This window comes from Hypanus sabinus, unplaced genomic scaffold (assembly GCF_030144855.1).
Source record: "Hypanus sabinus isolate sHypSab1 unplaced genomic scaffold, sHypSab1.hap1 scaffold_498, whole genome shotgun sequence".
NCBI lineage: Eukaryota > Metazoa > Chordata > Chondrichthyes > Myliobatiformes > Dasyatidae > Hypanus > Hypanus sabinus.
In genome coordinates, this window is record NW_026781366.1 from 292,321 (window position 1) to 312,570 (window position 20,250).

General features: G+C 46.4%; 1 protein-coding gene across 3 annotated transcripts in view; it reads left to right on the plus strand.

The window, feature by feature from the left end:
- The window catches only part of LOC132389203 (NACHT, LRR and PYD domains-containing protein 3-like), a 44,242-nt gene extending 24,448 nt beyond the window's left edge, over positions 1–19,794 (plus strand). The window contains exons 7-23 of one of the 3 annotated variants that reach the window (XM_059961662.1): positions 3,500–5,237; positions 8,824–8,910; positions 9,063–9,233; positions 9,389–9,559; positions 9,717–9,887; positions 10,043–10,213; positions 10,656–10,826; positions 10,905–11,075; positions 11,228–11,398; positions 11,554–11,724; positions 15,591–15,761; positions 15,917–16,087; positions 16,245–16,415; positions 16,576–16,746; positions 16,876–17,046; positions 17,202–17,372; positions 19,115–19,794. In XM_059961662.1, coding sequence (XP_059817645.1) covers positions 3,500–5,237; positions 8,824–8,910; positions 9,063–9,233; positions 9,389–9,559; positions 9,717–9,887; positions 10,043–10,213; positions 10,656–10,826; positions 10,905–11,075; positions 11,228–11,398; positions 11,554–11,724; positions 15,591–15,761; positions 15,917–16,087; positions 16,245–16,415; positions 16,576–16,746; positions 16,876–17,046; positions 17,202–17,372; positions 19,115–19,127 — 4,232 coding nt within the window. In that variant the 3' untranslated portion in view covers positions 19,128–19,794. Of the gene's footprint in view, positions 1–3,499; positions 5,238–8,823; positions 8,911–9,062; positions 9,234–9,388; positions 9,560–9,716; positions 9,888–10,042; positions 10,214–10,655; positions 10,827–10,904; positions 11,076–11,227; positions 11,399–11,553; positions 11,725–15,590; positions 15,762–15,916; positions 16,088–16,244; positions 16,416–16,575; positions 16,761–16,875; positions 17,047–17,201; positions 17,373–19,114 lie in introns of those variants that run through there. The other 2 variants (XM_059961663.1, XM_059961664.1) reach the window with 2 other exon arrangements.
- The last annotated feature ends 456 nt before the right edge of the window (positions 19,795–20,250 follow it).

The window sequence follows — 20,250 nt, forward strand, 5'->3', positions numbered from 1 at the left end:
CACATCTGGTCAATGAAACCCCTTCACTTCCCCTAAACCATGGATTTGGTAAATCACTACAAGCTTGTTCTTCACTATTCCTCATTTGTTTGCTGAGGGGAACAGACACTACAGTGGAATTCCCACACCCATTTCTGAATATGCAACAGATACACTCCCTGATTATTGAAAAACATCATTTCTACCACCGTCATGTTCTCCAAAGTAAATATGTCCACTATTAATGTTTTCCTACGCTCCCTATCACAGCCAAACACATTGAATGAAGACTGACAGGGTCCTGACACACTGTGAGATCAGATCTTATCAGGGAAATTAATGTAAACAAATCCTTGGAGGCAGCTGGGGATTGCATAAAAGAAAAGGAAACGCAATATGATGTAGCAAAAGTGAGTGGGAAGTTATTTGATTGGTAAGCTTTTAAAATCTAACAAAAGGCAAAAAACAAACATAAAGAAGGGATGAAGGCAAAAGAATTGGAATTATAGGTTAACAAACAGAAAATGATGGAGAAACTCGGCAGACCAGGCGGCATCTATGGAGAAAGTACAGTCAACTTTTCAGGCCGACAACATTCGGTGGGACTGGAGCAAAAACACTGAAGAGTAGGTTTGAAAGGTGGAGGGCGGGACCGGGAGAGAAGGGAGAAACGCCAGGTGATAGGTGAAACTTGGAGGGGGAGGGATGAGCAAAGAGCTAGGAAGCTGGTTAGTGAAAGACACAGAAGGCCATGTACGAAAGCAAAAAGGGGATTGAGAGAGCACCAGAGGGAGGCGTAGATGATCTCTGTATGATCACTTGTTCATCGGTGAGACACGACGTTTCACCAAGCATCTGCACTGTGTCCGCCAGAACAAGCGGGATCTCCCAGTGACCACCCATTTTATTGCCACTTACCATTCCCATTCTGATACTTCAGTCCATGACATCCTCCACTGTCGGGGTAAGGCCACTCTCAGGTTGGAGGAACAATTCCTTATGTTGCGTCTGAGTAGCCTCCAAACCTGATGAGATGAATATCGATTTCTGAATCTTCCAGTAAAGCTTCCGCTCCCCCTTCACCCTTCCTAATACCCTCTTACTTCTCTCATGTTGTCTCCTTGCCTGTCTATTGCCTCCTTCTGGTGCAACCCTCCTCCCCACCCCTAACCTTTTTCTTTCTTCCAGGGCCTTCTGTATCTATCAAGAATCAACTTCCTAGCTCTTTGTTTCATCCCTTCTCCTCCAAGTTTCACCTGTCGCCTGGCATTTCTCTCCGCCCCCCCCCCCCCCCACCCCACCTTTCAAATCTACTCATCAGCCTTTTGCCTCCAGTCCTGCCAAAGGATCTCGGACCGAAGCGTCAACTGATCCATAGATGCTGCCTGGCCTGCTGAGTTCCTCCAGTATTTTGTGTGTGTTGCTTGGATTTCCAGCATCTGCAGATTTTCTCATGTTTGTGAAATTATACGCTAATTAGCCTAACCTAAGTGATTGGGAAGCTGTTGGAGTCTATAAATTATTTTAAATTACTGGGATTTCACATTGCACTTTTAGATGCAGATATAATGTAAAGATTTTTCCTCCTCGTTTACGTGAAGGATGTAAAAAATAAACTCAATTCAATTAGTAATGTTCAGGTTTCGAGGCATTTGGAGCCTAATGATAAAATAAGTCAGAGTCAGCCTAGTTTGCATGAAGGGAAATCTTGCTTAACAAATTTGCTAGAGTTCATTGAGTAAGTACCAAGCAGCCTGAAAAAGGAGAGGTAGTGGATGTCACTTACTTGGATTTTCAGAAGGCGTTTGGTATGTTGCCAGACACAAGGCTGCTTAACAAGATAAAATCTGATGGTGTTACAGGAAAGATACTGGCCTGAATAGCGGAATGGCCGACAATCGGGAGTCAGGGTGTGGAAATAAAAGGAACATGTTCTGTTTGACTGCCGGTGACTGGTGTTTTTTTTTCCAGGGGTCATTATTGGGACGAGTTTTCACATTGTTCGTCAATGATTTAGATAATTGAATTGATGGCATTGTGACAAAGTTTACGGATGATACAAAGATAGGTGAAGGAGTAGTTATTGCTACAGAAGTAATGCGATTGCAGCAGGACTTAGTCAAATTGGAAGAGTGGGCAAAATATGGCAGATGGAACACAGTGTTGGAAAATGTATGGTAATGAATTGTGGTAAAAGGGACAATAGTGCAGACTGTTATCTAAATGGGCAGAATGTTTAAACATCCGAGTATAATGTGGCATTATGCTGGCACCAACGTTGTGGGCCGAAGGGCCTATTCCTGTGCTGTTCTATATTCGATGTAGGTCCAGTGAGCGATACAATTCTGCACCAGCTGCTACCGAAATTCCTCAATCTCTGCTCTCTTCTTCAGCACCCGACCTGTAATCAGCATGGTTTCAAACTTGTATCAAATTATAGACCAGAAGTAACTACCCTTTCTCCACTTTCCACAGATGTTGGCTGACCTGTACTCACATCTACACTCCTGTCCTTCTACAGCTGCGTTGCAGAGGGTATGCTAACATGGTGCATAACTGTGGCAGACTAGAAGATAGTGCGGTTTGTCAAAACTTCCCAACACATCACCGGCACACCCAGCCTACCTTCCATCAGGGTCATATGTACAGAAAGGTTCCGGAAAGGGTCTCCCTCTCTCATGAGGGAGGAAGCTACATAGCAGCCGCAGCAGGCCCACTAGACTAATAATCAGTTATTTCCTCAAGCAGTCTGTCACAACCACCTGAGGTCAGAGTGACTCCTGTATTGTATATATTAATATTTATTGTGTTTTTCATTGCGTTCTTTATCTGAGTTTTTTTTTGTGCTACATCAGAAACGGAATAACAATTATTTCCTTCTCCTTTACATTTGTTTATCTTGCATCTGTTGAGTATTTGCAGCACATACTCTTCAAGAGACAAGGAACTGTAGATCTGCCGTCTCAGATCATTTTCCGGAGGAACTCAGAGAGCTGAGCCTCATCTGTGATGATGGAAGGGGGCGGGGATTGTCTGTGTTGTGTGTCAAAATGCTGACTGTCTCAATCTCCTGAGCAAGACATTTTAAATCAGTGATGGTGAAAGGAGAGAGGGGAGCTGTGATTCTCCGACCAGTTCCTTTGACAGAATGCCCTTTACCCTTTTCTCTGTCTCCATATGTCATATGAACACTGCTTTGAAAGTTCTTCCACAGAAACAATGATAGCTGTGCTAGCAGTCGGAGGGTGTCCAGTACAGGACAGTCGGGGTCAGTAAACTGCCAGGAAAATTCTCACCTTCACAGCACATATTAATACGGAAATTCTGATGATCCGGGGTTTACCTTGCCCGAGCCTCTCTATCCAGTTTGAGGGTTTGGTAGTCGAATTTACTTCACTGTACGTACATCATTTGAGAAATTCAATTAATGCAATAGCCTTGAGCTATCTATTGTTTACTTAAATACTGAATTCTGAGTTGAAGCATCTAACAGTTTGTTCACTGTATGTTCCCATGGAAGAAGTTCAACAGAAACACAAGGAGACTCTGCGGGCACAAACTGAAACACTGAGAGTGAACACGATCCTGATGAGGGAGAAGGTGAAGGTTTTCCAACTGGTTGATCGATACGCTGAGCTCATGGTCATTTCTACTGTTCGAGATCAGAGACTGGTGGAACATGAGCTGCTGTCAAGAGGCAGAGACCACGAGGAGTGGAGAGAGAAGCATCTCCACGGAGAGCTGGAAAAAATCCAGTCTGATCAGTTGTTCCAGGGCAACTTTTCAGGGTGTAAATCCAAATCTGGCAGCTCGGCAGCAGTGGCTGGAGTCTCAGGGATCGGGAAAACAACAATGATACACAAGATCGTTCAGGACTGGGCCATGGGAAAAATATACCAACAGTTCCAGTTTGTGTTCAGCTTCCAATTCCGCAAATTAAGCACCATTAACTGTCAAATAAGCCTGACAGAACTGATTCTGGATCAGTATCCTAATTTTGGGAATATTCTGGGAGAGGTCTGGAAGAAGCCAGAGGGATTGCTGTTTATATTCGATGGTTTGGATGAATTCAATGAGAAAATTGATTTTGATGACAGTCAGAGAGACACAGAACCTCAGTACACATGCACAGATCCTGGCTCCAAGTGCAAGGTGTCCGACATTGTGTACAGTTTAATCCAGCACAAGCTGCTCCCAGGGTGTTCAGTGTTGGTGACCACACGTCCCGCTGGGCTACATATATTGGAAAAGGCTAAGATCAGTGTCTGGGCTGAAATCCTGGGATTTTCTAGTGAGGAACGGAAGGAATATTTCATCAGACATTTTGAAGATCAGACGGTGGCGGAAGCTGTTTTCAAACATGTGAAGGAGAACGAGATCCTGTACACCATGAGCTACAACCCCTCCTACTGCTGTATTCTCGCTCTGGCACTGGGCCCCTTCTTCACAAGAAGAGACAGGGACCCTCAGCGAATTCCCAAGACCATCACCCAACTCTATTCCTATTATATTTATAACATCTTGAAAAGCCACGGCCGTGAAGTTGAGAACCCTCGTGATGTGTTATTCAGAATTGGTCAGATGGCCTTCAGAGGAGTGTCCGAGAAGAAGATTGTTTTTACAGATGGGGATTTGATCAACTACAATCTGCAGCCTTCCCAGTTCCTGTCCGGGTTCCTGATGGAGCTTTTGGAGAGGGAGGATTCTGGCCGGTGTGTGGTGTACACATTCCCACACCTCACTATCCAAGAGTTTGTAGCTGCAGTCGCACAATTCCTGAATCCACATCCCGGGGATATCCAGAAATTCCTCACTGAAGCCCACAACAAAACAGATGGACGATTTGAGCTACTTCTCCGTTTTGTTGCTGGTCTTTCCAACCCAATGACAGCTCGGGGCCTGGAGGAGTTCCTCCGTCCATTTCCTCGTCAAACAACCTGCCGGGTGATTAACTGGGTGAAGGAGGAGGTTAAACGTAAGAGTGGAAACATGAGGAGTGAAGCTGGTAAAAGGAGCCTCCTGATCACATTGCACTACCTGTTTGAGTCTCAGAATCATGAACTGGCTCAGGCCACACTGCAGTCAGTGAAAAAACTTTCATTCAGTGGAATGACACTGACCCCGATTGACTGCGCGGTCCTGTCTCATGTCATCAGACACTGTGAAACAATAAAACACCTCGACCTGGACAACTGCCACATTCAGTGTGAAGGAATCCAGAGGCTGGAACCCGGGCTACATAAGTGCCAAGAGTTGAGGTAACTCGATTTATTTCTCACTCTGAACTGTGAAACCGTTCCATTGTCTTGTTTCAATGCAAAGGAATTAGGGTAAATCTGTATTAAATCAAATTGTGAAAAATTGTGACAAATGCTCAGGGAATCGTCAATAATTCCCCATGGCTGGGAGGGTTGCATGATTCCTTGTGAAGGGATATTGGAGACTTCATCAGTTCAGTGAACAATGGCGATTGGTTTATTGGTAATAAATCACAGGAATGGCCGTGTTTCTCGCTGCCTGTGACACGTCCATTGACAATGTTCCTTCTCACTGTTACTGACAACCAGACCAACCCTGACTGCAGCAGGTGGGTCAGAGCCTCACACCCACTTTTCGGTGAGGGACAAGAGACAGTCAGAAGGCGGTCTGAGTGAAAATGAAATAAATACCATTTTGAGATTGTCCTCTCTGCCCTTCCTCGTGTGTGACAATCACCATCAGTCCACCTGTGTGACTGTGCTCACTACCAGATACCCAGACCCTATGGGCAAATGTCTGCTCTCGAATATGATCCTCAGTTTAGAACCACTCCTCCAGTACAATCTAATACTGCATCATCTCATCTTGTAGGATTATCGTTTCCCCTCGGACCTTGCTGTAGGTCCTCTCCTCCACATTGCCTTTCCTTTCTTGGGGATCTCTTCCCCTTCCGCATTCCTCCTGTGGCCTCTCTAATAAACTTATCCATTCCTTTCTTGGGGTTCTCTCTTCATCGCCCTTTCGCCTTGTGGATCTCTGTTCCCCATCTCCGTTCCTCCTGTCCAAACTCTCTTCCCCATCCACCTTCCTCCTGTTGGATCTTTCTTCTCAATTCCCCTTCCTACTGTGGGATCTCCATTCCCCATCCCCCTTCCCCTTGAAGGTCGCCCTACCTCATCCCCCATCCTCCTGTGGGATCTCTCTTCCCCATCCCCATTCTTCCTGTGGGATCTCTCTTCCCCATCCCGCTTCCTCCTGTGGGATTCCCAACCCAACCCCCTTCCTTTTGTGGGATCTCTCTTACCCATATCCCTTCCTCCTCTGGGATCTCTCTTCCCCATCTCCCTTCCTCCTGTGGAACCACTCTTCCCCATCCCCTTCCTCCTGTGGGATCTCTCTTATCCATATCCCTTCCTCCTGTGGGATCTCTCTTCCCCATTCCCCTTCCTCCTGTGGGATCTCTCTTCCCCGCCCCATTCCTTCTGTGGGATCTCTCTTCCCCATCCCCCTTATTCCTGTGGGATCTCTCTTCCCCGTCCCCTTCCTCCTGTGGGATCTCTCTTCCCCATCCCCGTTCTTCCTGTTGGATCTCTCTTCCCCATCCCCCTTCCTCCTGTGGGATCTCTCTTCCACATCCACCTTCCTCCTGTGGGATCTCTCTTCTCCATCCCACTTCCTCCTGTGGAATCTCTCTTCCCCACCCCCTTCCTCCTGTGGGATCTCTCTTCCCCACCCCCTTCCTCCTGTGGGATCTCTCTTCCCCATCCCCGTTCTTCCTGTTGGATCTCTCTTCCCCATCCTGCTTCCTCCTGTGGGATTCCCAACCCAACCCCCTTCCTTTTGTGGGATCTCTCTTACCCATATCCCTTCCTCCTCTGGGATCTCTCTTCCCCATCCCCTTCCTCCTGTGGGATCTCTCTTCCCCATTCCCCTTCCTCCTGTGGGATCTCTCTTCCCCGTCCCCTTCCTCCCGTGGGATCTCTCTTCCCCATCCCCCTTCTTCCTGTGGGATCTCTCTTCCCCATTCCCCTTCCTCCTGTGGGATCTCTCTTCCCCACCCCCTTCCTCCTGTGGGATCTCTCTTCCCCACCCCCTTCCTCCTGTGGGATCTCTCTTCCACATCCCCCTTCCTCCTGTGGGATTTCTCTTCCCCATCCCACTTCCTCCTGTGGGATCTCTCTTCCCCACCCCCTTCCTCCTGTGGGATCTCTCTTCCCCACCCCCTTCCTCCTGTGGGATCTCTCTTCCCCATCCCCCTTCCTCCTGTGGGATCTCTCTTCCCCATCCCCCTTCCTCCTGTGGGATCTCTCTTCCACATCCCCCTTCCTCCTGTGGGATTTCTCTTCCCCATCCCACTTCCTCCTGTGGGATCTCTCTTCCACATCCCCCTTCCTCCTGAGTGATTTCTCTTCCCCATCCCACTTCCTCCTGTGGGATCTCTTTTCCCCTTTCCTCTTCCTCCTGTGGGATCTCTCTTCCCCATCCCCCTTTCTCCTGTGGGATCTCTCTTCCCCATCAACCTTCTTCCTGTGGGATCACTCTTCCCCATCCCCTTCCTCCTGTGGGATCTCTCTTCCCCATCCCGCTTCCTCCTGTGGGATTCCCAACCCAACCCCCTTCCTTTTGTGGGATCTCTCTTACCCATATCCCTTCCTCCTCTGGGATCTCTCTTCCCCATCCCCTTCCTCCTGTGGGATCTCTCTTCCCCATTCCCCTTCCTCCTGTGGGATCTCTCTTCCCCGTCCCCTTCCTCCTGTGGGATCTCTCTTCCCCATCCCCCTTCTTCCTGTGGGATCTCTCTTCCCCATTCCCCTTCCTCCTGTGGGATCTCTCTTCCCCACCCCCTTCCTCCTGTGGGATCTCTCTTCCCCATCCCCCTTCCTCCTGTGGGATCTCCCTTCCACATCCCCCTTCCTCCTGTGGAATTTTTCTTCCCCATCCCACTTCCTCCTGTGGGATCTCTCTTCCACATCCCCCTTCCTCCTGTGTGATTTCTCTTCCCCATCCCACTTCCTCCTGTGGGATCTCTTTTCCCCTTTCCTCTTCCTCCTGTGGGATCACTCTTCCCCATCCCCTTCCTCCTGTGGGATCTCTGTTCCCAATCCCCCTTCCTCCTGTGTGATCTCTCTTCCCCATCCCACTTCCTCCTGTGTGATCTCTCTTCCCCATCCCCCTTCCTCCTGTGTGATCTCTCTTCCCCGTCCCCCTTCCTCCTGTGTGATCTCTCTTCCCCATCCCCCTTCCTCCTGTGGGATCTCTCTTCTCCAACCACCTTCTTCCTGTGGGATTTTTCTTTCCCATCCCACTTCCTCCTGTGGGATCTCCATCCCCGACCCCCTTCCTCTTGTGGGATTCCCTACCCATCCCCCTTCCTCCTGTGTGATCTCTCTTCCCCATCCACCTTCTTCCTGTGGGATTTTTCTTTCCCATCCCACTTCCTCCTGTGGGATCTCCATCCCCGACTCCCCTTCATTTCTGACTTCCAGCGATTCTTCCTTTTCTTCAGGTGGTTCACGTCCACTATCTCCCATCGAAATTTATGCACTAACAACTCTTCCTCAGTGGTGGACTTTTTCTCATTTTTCAGCTCTGCTCCGTCATACCTTGTCTCATCCAAAATACTTTTCTGACCATTGTGGAAAGAACAAAAAATGGGGAGGTTACAGGATCACAACGGCAGATTAAATTACTGACATTCGGTGAATACCTTGGAGTTGGTCAGTGAGGGACATTGACAGTGATGGGAACTCCGATCAGTGATTTACTGTACGGTTTAAGGTTTCCTGAAATATTCGAAGAGAGAGAAATTTGTTGAGATCACCTGTTTGAATCAATTTGTTCATCAATTTGTCTGTTTGTGTTTAGCCTTGGGTTGAATGACCTGGGAGATTCAGGAGTGAAACTGGTGTCTGCGGGTCTGAGGAACCCGGAGTGTAAAATACAGAAACTGTGGTAAGTACCAGACTGTGGGAGATTGTGTTTACAGTCACTGATGACACTGAACATTAATGTGATCAGTTATAGTATTACTGATGAACACCAGGGATTTATAGCATCTCCTGTCTCTCTGTGTCTTTAACTCCCACATTCTCTCTCAACTCCAGGCTCTTCGGTGTCGGTCTCACTGCTAATGGTGCCAAGGACCTCATCTCCACTCTAGGTACGAACCAATTACTGACAGAGCTGAGTTTGAATGACAATAAACTGGGAGATTCGGGAGTAAAACTGGTGTCGGCCGCTCTGAGGGTCTCGGAGTGTAAATTACAGAAACTGTGGTAAGTACCAGACTGTGAGAAATTGTCTTTACAGTCACTGAGTGTCTGACACAGAACACTAATGTGATCACTAATTGTGTTTCTGATTAAAAAGGGGGATTTGCATTGTCTCATGACTCTCTATGTTCTTCCCCCTCACTCTCTCTCATCACCAGGCTGAGGGATGTCGGTCTCACAGATTCTGGTGCCGAGGATCTCGCCTCCACTCTCAGTACAAACCCAGCACTGACAGAGCTGGACTTGGGTGGTAATAAATTAAGAGATTCAGGAGTAAAACTGTTGTCTGCGGCTTTACGGAACGCAAAGTGTAAAATACAGAAACTGTGGCAAGTACCAAACTGTCGGATATTGTGTTTACAGTCACTGGATGTTGGACACTGAACATTAATGTGATCAGTAACTGTGTTACTGATGAACACTGGGGATTTGTACCATCTCCTGTCTCCCTGTGTCCTTCACACTCACTCTCTCTCTCATCTCCAGGCTCAGGGATGTCGGTCTCACTGCTAATGGTGCCAAGGACCTCAGCTCCATTCTAAATGTAAACCAATCACTGACAGAGCTGAGTTTGAATGACAATAAACTGGGAGATTCAGGAATAAAACTGGTGTCGGCTGCGCTTCGGGTCTCAGAGTGTAAAATACAGAAACTGTGGTAAGTATCAGACTGTGGTAGATTGTCTTTATAGTCACTGGGTGTCTGATACTGAACATTAACGTGATCGGAAATTGTGTAACTGATAAACACTGAGGATTTGTACTGTCTCCTGACTCTCTCTGTCCTTCACCCTCACTCTCTCTCATTGCCAGGCTGTGGAATGTCGGCCTCACAGATTCAGCTGCCGGAGATCTTGCTTCCGCACTTGGTAGAAAACCTTCGCTAATGGTACTCAGTCTGAATAATAATAAGCTGGGAGATGCAGGAGTGAAACTGGTGTCTGCGGCTCTGATGAAATCAGGATGTAAATTACAGGAACTGGGGTAAGTACCTGACTGTGGGAGATTGTTTTTACATCACTGGGTGTCTGACACTGAACATTAATGTGATCAGTAATTGTGTTACTGACAAACACTGGGAATTTGCACCATCTTCTGATCCTTAATCTCTCTCACCTCAAGGCTCTGTAACGTTGGTCTTACACATTCAGGTGCCGACGATCTTGCCTCTGCTCTCAGTACAAACAGTTAACTGACGGAGCTGAACATGAATGATACTAAGCTAGGAGATTCAGGAGTGAAACTCTGAGGAACTCAGAGTGTAAAATACAGAAGCTGTAGTAAATACCAGACTCTGAGAAATTGTCACTGGGTGTCTGAGACTGAACAATAAAGTGATGAGTAATTATGCTACTGATTAACACTATGGGTATGTACAGACTCGTGTCTCTCTGTATCCTTCACCCTCACGCTCTCTCATTTCCAGGCTGAGGGATGTCGGTCTCACAGATCGTGGTGCCGAGGATCTCGCCTTTGCTCTTGGTAAAAACCGATCACTGATGGAGCTGAACCTAGGTGCTAATACACTGGGAGATCCAGGAGTGAATCTGGTATCTGGGGCTATAAGGAATTCGGAGTGTAAAATACAGAAACTGTGGTAAGAACCAGATTGTGGAACATTGTGTTTACAGTCACTGGATGTCTGACACTGAACATCACTCTCTCTCGTCTCCAGGTTGAGGGATGTTGGTCTCACAGATTCTGGTGCGAAGGATCTCGGCTCTGCTCTCAGTACAAAACCATCACTGACAGAGCTGAGTTTGAATGATAATAAACTGGGAGATTCAGGAGTGAAACTAGTGTCTGTGGCTCTAAAGAACTCAAAGTGTAAAATACAGAAACTGTGGTAAGTACCAGATTGTTGATTATGTTTACAGACACTGGGTGTCTGACATTGAGCATTAAGGTTATGATTAATTGTGTTACTGGTAAACACTGGGGATTTGTATTGCCTCATGTCTCTCTGTGTCCTTCACCCTCACTCTCTCTCATCACCAGGCTCAGGGATGTCGGTCTCACAGATTCTGGTGCCGAGGATCTCGCCAGCACTCTCCGTAGAAACCCATCACTGACGGAGCTGAACCTGGGAGGTAATAAACTGGGAGATTCAGGAGTAAAACTGGTGTCTGCGGCTCTGAGGAACCCGGAGTGTAAAATACAGAAACTGTGGTAAGTACCAGACTGTGTGAGATTGTGTTTACAGTTACTGGGTGTCTGACTCTGAACATTAATGTGATCAGTAATTATGTTACTCATAAACACTGGGGATTTGTACTGTCTGCTGACTCTCTCTGTCCTTCACCTTCACTCTTTCTCATCATCAGGATGTGGAATGTCGGCCTCACAGATTCAGCTGCCGGAGATCTTGCCTCCGTCTTCGGTAGAAACGCTTCACTAATGGTGCTCAGTCTGAATAATAATAAGCTGGGAGATGCAGGAGTGAAACTGGTGTCTGCGGCTCTGATGAAATCAGGATGTAAATTACAGGAATTGGGGTAAGTACCAGACTCTGGGAGATTGTGTTTACATCACTGGGTGTCTGACACTGAACATTAAAATGATCAGTAATTGTGTTACTGGTGAACATAAGAACATAAGAGATAGGAGCAGGAGTAGGCCAATCGGCCCCTCAAGCCTGCTCCGCCATTCAGCAAGATTGTGGCTGAACCAATCTTAACTCTAGTTTTCACCGAATCCCACAAGGCAACAGTGCCAACCAACAGGGCACCATGCCGCCCATTTTATTTTATTATTCATCCCGCCCAAACCCATGTGATCACCCGGGGGAAAAAAAAATGATTTGCCAATTAAGGAGAAAATATCTGGAAAATTCCTCTCCGACCCATCCAGTCTATTGAAAACTGGTCCAGGAGATCACATGGCTGATCTAAACCTAGCCTCATGTCCACTTACCTACTCGCTCAACGTATCCCCTAATGCCATTTTTATCCAGGAAAATGTCTATCTCCGTTTTGAATTTATTGAGTGTAGCAGCTTCCACAGCTCTCTGGGGCAGTAAATTCCACAGCCCCACTGCCCTCTGAGTGAAGAAATTTCACCGCATCTCAGTCCTGGAACAGCATCCCATTATTTTAAGATTATGCCCCCTAGTCCTAGTTTCACCCATGATTGGGAACATTATCCCCGCATCCATCCGATCAAGCCCCTTCACAATCTTATATGTTTCAATAAGATCGCATCTCATTCTTCGGAACTCCAATGCGTAGAGTCCCAATCTACTCAACCTCTCATCATACATCAACCCACCTATCCCCAGAATTAACTGAGTGAACCTTCTCTGCACTGCCTCGAGAGCCAGTATGTCCTTTCTTAAATATGGATACCAGAACTGCATGCAGTACTCCAGGTGTGGTCTCACCAATACCCAGTACAACTGCAGTAAGACCTCCCTGTTCTTATACTCCATCCCCCTAGCAATAAAAGTCAGCATTCCATTGGCCTTCTTGACCACCTGCTGCACTTGCATACTAACATTTTGTGTTTCCTGCACCAGGACCCCCAGATCCCTTTGCACAGAAACACATTCCAGTTTCTCTCCATTTAGATAATAACTTGCTCTATTATTTTTCCTGCCAAAGTGCAAGACCTCACACTTGTCAGTATTATACTTCATCTGCCAAATGTCTGCCCAATTACTCAGCTTATCTATGTCCCCCTGCAGGGTTTCAATGTCCTCCGCACTCGTTACACTCCCTCCCATCTTTGTGTCATCAGCAAACTTCGATACGTTGCACTTAGTCCCTTTCTCCAAATCATTAATATAGATTGTAAAGAGTTGGGGTCCCAACACCGACCCCTGCGGAATACCACTAGTCACCAATTGTCAGTCTGAGAATAAACCATTTATCCCAACTCTCTGTTTTCTGTTAGAAAGCCAATCCTCCATTCATGCCAGAATATTATCCCCAATCCCATGATTTTTTACTTTAAGTAATTATCTTTGATGTGGCACCTTGTCAAATGCCTTTTGGAAGTCCAAATACACCACATCCACTGGTTCCCCTTTATCTCCCCTATATGTTATGTCCTCAAAGAACTCCAACAAATTTGTCAAACATGACTTCCCTTTTGTAAAGCCACGCTGACTTTGTCCTATTAAGCTATGTTTATCCAAATGCCCTGTTACTGTTTCCTTAATTATCGTCTCCAACATTTTGCCAACCACAGATGTTAGGCTAACTGGCCTATAATTCCCAGCCTACTGTCTATTGCCCTTTTCAAATAAAGGAGTTACATTAGCATTTCTCCAATCTGCCGGGACCATTGCCGAGTCCAGCGAGTTTTGAAAAATTATCACTAATGCATCCACAATCCCGACCGCCACTTCCCTTAAGACCCTAGGATGCAAGCCATCCGGTCCAGGGGATTTATCCACCTTCAGTCCCATTAATTTATCAAGTACCATTTCCTTGGTGATTTGAATCGTAGTTAGCTTCTCTCCCCCTAGAACCCCCGTTTATCCAGTGTTGGGATATTTTGAGTGTCCTCTACTGTAAAAACTGATACAAAATATTTGTTCAGCGTTTCCGCCATCTCCTTGTCCCCTACCATTAATTTCCCGGTCTCATCTTCTGGGGGACCAACATTTACTTTAGTCACCCTTTTTCTTTTTATGTAACTATAAAAACTCTTACTATCTGCTTTTATGTTTTTCGCCAATTTACTTTCATAATCTATCTGTCCCTTCTTAATCAATCTTTTTGTTATTTGCTGCTGATCTTTAAAAGCTTCTCAATCTTCAATCTTCCCACTAGATTTAGCTACCTTATATAACTTTCTTTTTAGTCGTATACTTTGCTTTATTTCTTTACTTAGCCACGGATAACTATTTTTTCTTTTACACCCTTTTTTTTCTGTAACCCCCTGGGTCGCCTGAGGCTCGCTCAGCTTATTCTCATCTAGGGGGAGCAGCCTTCGCCCCTGCCAAACTGGGTAATCAGCTGGTGTGGATGCTGTGTGATGTCCCTGCCACGCCCAAAAACAGACAGTACACCATATGCGATTAAATGAGTACAATTTATAAAGGTTACTATAACTAAGTGATTAATAACGATACAGTATATATGAAGAAGAAAAAATAAAGAAAAGGCGCCAAATTATCAAAGTCCAAACCACTTCGTGCACAACCATTGGATCTCAATTTCTGAAGTATTCTGGCCACCATTCGATCCCCTCCGAACTCCTCGACTCGCAGCACAGGACCCTCCGAACTCCTCGACTCGCAGCTCAGGACCCTCCGAACTCCTCGACTCGCAGCACAGGACCCTCTGAACTCCTTGACTTGCAGCTCAGGACCCTCTGAACTCCTCGACTCTCCAAACAGCTCAGGACCCTCCAAGTGGTCAACCAAGCACATCTAGCTTCATCCCCCCTCCTTGGAATACCTCCCGGCCTCAGAGCCCCGCTTGGGGTCCGATCGTTGCCGAATTTACAGCATTGTGTCCTCTCTCTCGACCCCCTCGCGCCGATCTGCCCAAAAGCCCGTCAACAAATGCTTACAGACTCAGAAGAAAGAACATTAATCCCCATTTGGTTTACAAAGGAATACCATTCTCATTATCGGTAAATTAGCATTCTTGCTAGTTAACAAAAAGAAGAAACCCTTTCCCAACAGTAACAAAGAAAAAAAAAGAAACCCCCTTTACACTTCAGTGGAATATATTTTTCTTGATAATTGTAAAATAACTCCTTAAATATACACCACTGATCAAGTACCGATCTACCCTTTAATCTATTTTCCCAATCCATCTTAAGCAATTCCACTCTCATACCATCATAGTCTCCTTTATTTAAGCTCAGTACGCTTGTTTGAGATCCAACCCTCTCATCCTCTAATTGAATATGGAATTCGACCATGTTATGGTCACTCATTCCAAGGGGATCCTTTACTAGGACATTTTTTATTAGTCCTGTCTCATTACACAGGACCAGATCTAAGACTGCTTGCCCCCTTGTCGGCTCAGTAACGTATTGTTCAAGGAACCCATCCCGAATACACTCAATAAACACTTCTTCAAGACTGCCAACTTGATTAGTCCAGTCAATATGAAAGTTAAAATCCCCCATAATTATAGCTGTTCCCTTATTAGAAGCCCCAACTATTTCCTTATTTATGCTCTGACCAACTGAGTTACAGATGTTTGGAGGCCTATAGACTACCCCCACCACTGCTTTTTTCCCTTTACTATTTCTTATTTCTACCCAAATTATTTCGTTATCCTGATCTTTTGAGCCAATATCATTTCGCTTTATTGCAGTGCATTTGTGCATTTGAACACTGTGCATTTGTACCATCTCCTGTCTCTCTGTGCCTTTCACCCTCACTCTATCTAATCTCCAGGTTGAGGGATGTTGGTCTCACAGATTCTGGTGCGAAGGATCTTGTCTCCGCTCTCAGTACAAACAAATCACTGACGGAGCTGAACCTGAATGATAATAAACTGGGAGATTTAGGAGTGAAGCTGGTGTCTGCGGCTCTAAGGAACCCGAAGCGTAAAATACAGAAACTGTGGTAAGTACTAGACTGTGGGAGATTGTGTTTACAGTCACTGGGTGTCTGACACTGAACATTAATGTGATCAGTAATTGCATTACTGATAAACACTGGGGATTTGTACCATCTCCTGCCTCTCTGTGTCCTTCAAACTTACTCTCTCTCGTCTCCAGGCTCAGGGATGTCGGTCTCACAGATTCTGGTGCCGAGGATCTCGCCTCCGCTCTCAATACAAACCCATCACTGACGGAGCTGAACCTGGGAGGTAATAAACTGGGAGATTCAGGAGTAAAACTGGTGTCTGCGGCTCTGAGGAACCCAGAGTGTAAAATACAGAAACTGTGGTAAGTACCAGACTGCGTGAGATTATGTTTACAGTGATTGGGTGTCTGGCACACTGAACATTAATGTGATCAGTAATTGTGCGACCGATAAACGCTGGAGATTTGTACCGTCTCCTGTCTCTCTGTGTCCTTCACCCTCACTCTCTCTTATCGCCAGGCTATGGAATGTCGGCCTCACAGATTCTGCTGCCGGAGATCTTGCCTCTGCTCTCAGTAGAAACCCTTCACTAATGGTGCTCAGTCTGAATGATAATAAGTTGGGAGATGCAGGAGTAAAACTGGTGTCTGCGGCTCTGTTGAAATCAGGGTGTAAATTACAGGAATTGGGGTAGGTACCAGACTCTGGGAGATTGTGTTTACACTCACTGGGTGCCTGAAACTGAATATTAATATGATCAGTACCGTAATTCTGCTACTGATAAACAAATAGGAAATGTATTGTCTCCTGTCTCTTTGTGCCCTTCAACCACACTCACTCTTAACTTCAGGCTGTGGAACGTCGGTCTCACAGATTCTGGTGCCAAGGATCTTGCCTCCGCTCTCAGCATGAACCCATCACTGACAGAGCTGAACCTGAATGATAATAAACTGGGAGATTCAGGAGTGAAACTGGTGTCTGCGGCTCTAAAGAACTCAAAGTGTAAAATACAGAAACTGTGGTCAGTATCAGACGGTGAGAGATTGTGTTTACAGTCACTGAGTGTCTGACAATGAACATTAATATAATCAGTAATTGTCCTATCTCCTGTCTCTCTGTGTCCTTCACCCTCACTCACTCTCATCTCCAGGCTGAGGAATGTTGGTCTCACAAGTTCTGGTGCCAAGGATCTTGCCACCACTCTCCGTAGAAACCCATCACTGATGGAACTGAACCTGGGTGGTAATAAACTGGGAGATTCAGGAGTGAAACTGGTGTCTGCGGCTCTGAGGAACTCGGGGTGTAAAATACAGAAGCTGTGGTTAGTACCAGACTGTGGAAAATGGAGTTGACAGTCACTGGGTGTCTGACAATGAACATTAATATGATCAGTATTTGTGTTACTGTTTAACACTGGGGATTTGTACCGTCTCCCGTCTCTCTGTGTCCTTCACCCTCACTCTTTCTCATATCCAGGCTGTATGATGTCGGTCTCACAGATTCTGGGGCCGAGGAGCTCGTCTCCGCTCTCAGTGCAAACCCATCACTGACGGAGCTGGACCTGAGTAATAATAAACTGGGAGATTCAGGAGTAGAACTGGTGTCTGCGGCTCTTAGGAACCAGGAGTGTAAAATACAGAAACTGTGGTAAGTACCAGACTGTGGGAGATTGTGTTTACAATTACTGGGTGTCTGACACTGAACATTAATGTGATCAGTAATTGTCTTACTGATCAACACTGGGGATTTCTCTTCCCCATCCCCCTTCCTCCTGTGTGATCTCTCTTTCGCATTCCCCTTCCTCCTGTGGGATCACTCTTCCCCGTCCCCTTCCTCCTGTGGGATCTCTCTTCCCCATCCACCTTCTTCCTGTGGGATTTTTCTTTCCCATCCCACTTCCTCCTGTGGGATCTCTCTTCCCCATCTCCCTTCCTCCTGTGGGATCTCTCTTCCCTGTCCCCCTTCCTCCTGTGGGATCTCTCTTCCCCATCCCCCTTCCTCCTGTGTGATTTCTCTTCCCCATCCCCCTTCTTCCTGTGGGATCTCTCTTCCCTATCCCCCTTCCATCTGTGGGATCTCTCTTCCCCATCCACCTTCTTCCTGTGGGATTTTTCTTTCCCATCCCCCTTCCTCCTGTGGGATCTCCATCCCCGACCCCCTTCCTCCTATGGGATTCCCTACCCATCCCCCTTCCTCCTGTGTGATCTCTCTTCCCCACCCACCTTCTTCCTGTGGGATTTTTCTTTCCCATCCCACTTCCTCCTGTGTGATCTCTCTTCCCCATCCAACTTCTTCCTGTGGGATTTTTCTTTCCCATCCCACTTCCTCCTGTATGATCTCTCTTCCCCATCCACCTTCTTTCTGTGGGATTTTTCTTTCCCATCCCACTTCCTCCTGTGGGATCTCCATCCCCGACCCCCCTTCATTTCTGACTTCCAGCGATTCTTCCTTTTCTTCAGGTGGTTCTCGTCCACTATCTCCCATCGACATTTATGCACTAACAACTCTTCCTCAGTGGTGGACTTTTTCTCATTTTTCAGCTCTGCTCTGTCCAACCTTGTCTCATCCGAAATCTAATGCGCGTGACTGTGAGTGAGCCAGAAGCAACTTATTTATTCCCGCACGTCAGCATCTCACACATTGTTTAATTTTTTATGTCCTGATGAAATCAATAAATGGCAGTAACTTCCTATTTTGGTGTCGGACGGAGCTCCTCACAGTGTCAGCAGCGTCTCAGCTCCAGGTTGAGGGAGGTCGGACTGGCAGAGTCTGGGTGCCCAACCCAACTAACATCCTGCCTAACTGACCCCCTCCTGCGACCCCGCAGACTGTTAAAATCAACTATAATATCTGACCTGAGTCCACTAAGGTCCCGACTACGAAAGGGGATTGGGGATGGTATACCGGCGTTAAACACGGAGTGAAGTTCCCTCCACACTGTCCCATCAAACACTCCTGACGTCAGACACAGACTGAAACTCCCTCGATATCGTCCCATCACACACTCCCAGAGTGAGACACAGAGAGAAGCTTCCTTCATACCATCCCATCACACACACACAGGGCCAGGCACAGAATGAAGCCTCCTATGCGCTATCCAATCACGCCCTCTCGTGCCCGGACATGGAGAAACAGTCTCTGGTAAGATATATCAGCTAAATACTCGAGTTGAAGTGGATTAGAGTGAACATTCTCAGGTTGAAGCTGTAGCACAAGGACCCACCCCCCGACACATACACACAAAGTTGAATGTCTGTAGAAGAGTTCAAAGAGACCGCGACGTATACAGGGTCCAGGGAGTGGGCGAGCGTGGAAGGGGTCACAAATGGGCAGGGGAGTACAGGTGGTTATTAGAACCCTAGCGGTTAACAGTCACATTTGATTTCTAGGGTCGAGAAGTAGACCAGGATGAAATCGAAGATGACGATAATTTTGCAAAAACGGGACCCCAATATTTGATCCTCCACATCAACCCAGCACGGTGGAGAACACACTCCACAACGATCTGTCACCAGATCGAACTCGGGAACTTCCCGAGCCCGGTGCCGAAACATACGTTCTTAAGTGTTTTATATGCATAGAAAAGGAAAATATACAGTATATACTAAGACAAACGTTTGACTAATTGACACTAAATAATAAAGTATGAACCTGTTCTGACTTACTTAGTAAGAGAACTTATGATTTTTTTCAATCCCGATGCACAATAACTCATGCACATGTATACTTTAAATCATCTCTAGATTACTTATAATACCAAATACAATGTAAATGCTATGTAAAATAGTTGTTATACTGCATTGTTTAGGGAATCATGACAAGAAAAAAAGTCTGTACATGCTCGAACAACAAGTGCAGGAAGAGCACTGACCAGTTTTCGCGGAGCGCGGTTGGTTGAATTTGTGCATGCAGAATCCACAGATAAGGAGGGCCGACTATACTTGTTGATTAATACTTAATGAGAGTGCACTCTATCAAGTGGGATGTAGTATCTGTACCAAGAATCAAACTTATGATACCCCTGGATCACTAAATGGAACTTATAGGGTTTGTGGAAATAGGTCCTATCCCTGGCTGCCGGGAGAAAGAACAGGACAGTGGCATGGAACCACACCCTACCAGATGGGTTTTCGAGGGAAGGATGAGGGTCGGAGTGGTTGTTGCTACTTGGCCAACCTTGTGCCACACTTGAGGATCCTGGCTCAGCCTCAGGATCACCCATTGCAATAGGCAATGAAGGGGTATAACGGAATCTGAGAGATTTTGGATGATTGCCTTTCCCTCCTATAGGGTAGCCAGAAATTCCAGGGAAATAATTAATTTAGCAGCCGCTCTAGGAGAATTGGCCAATAATACAGTTGGAGCACTGACTGTCACTCAAGCACAGGTAACTGAGATGATTGCAATTCGCCAAATGGTGCAACAGAATCGGATGCCCAAGACTTTATGTTAGCAGAAATAGGAGGGACCTGTGCTATCAAAGGTAAGGAATGCTGTACTTATCTCCCTGATGGATCTTCCAATA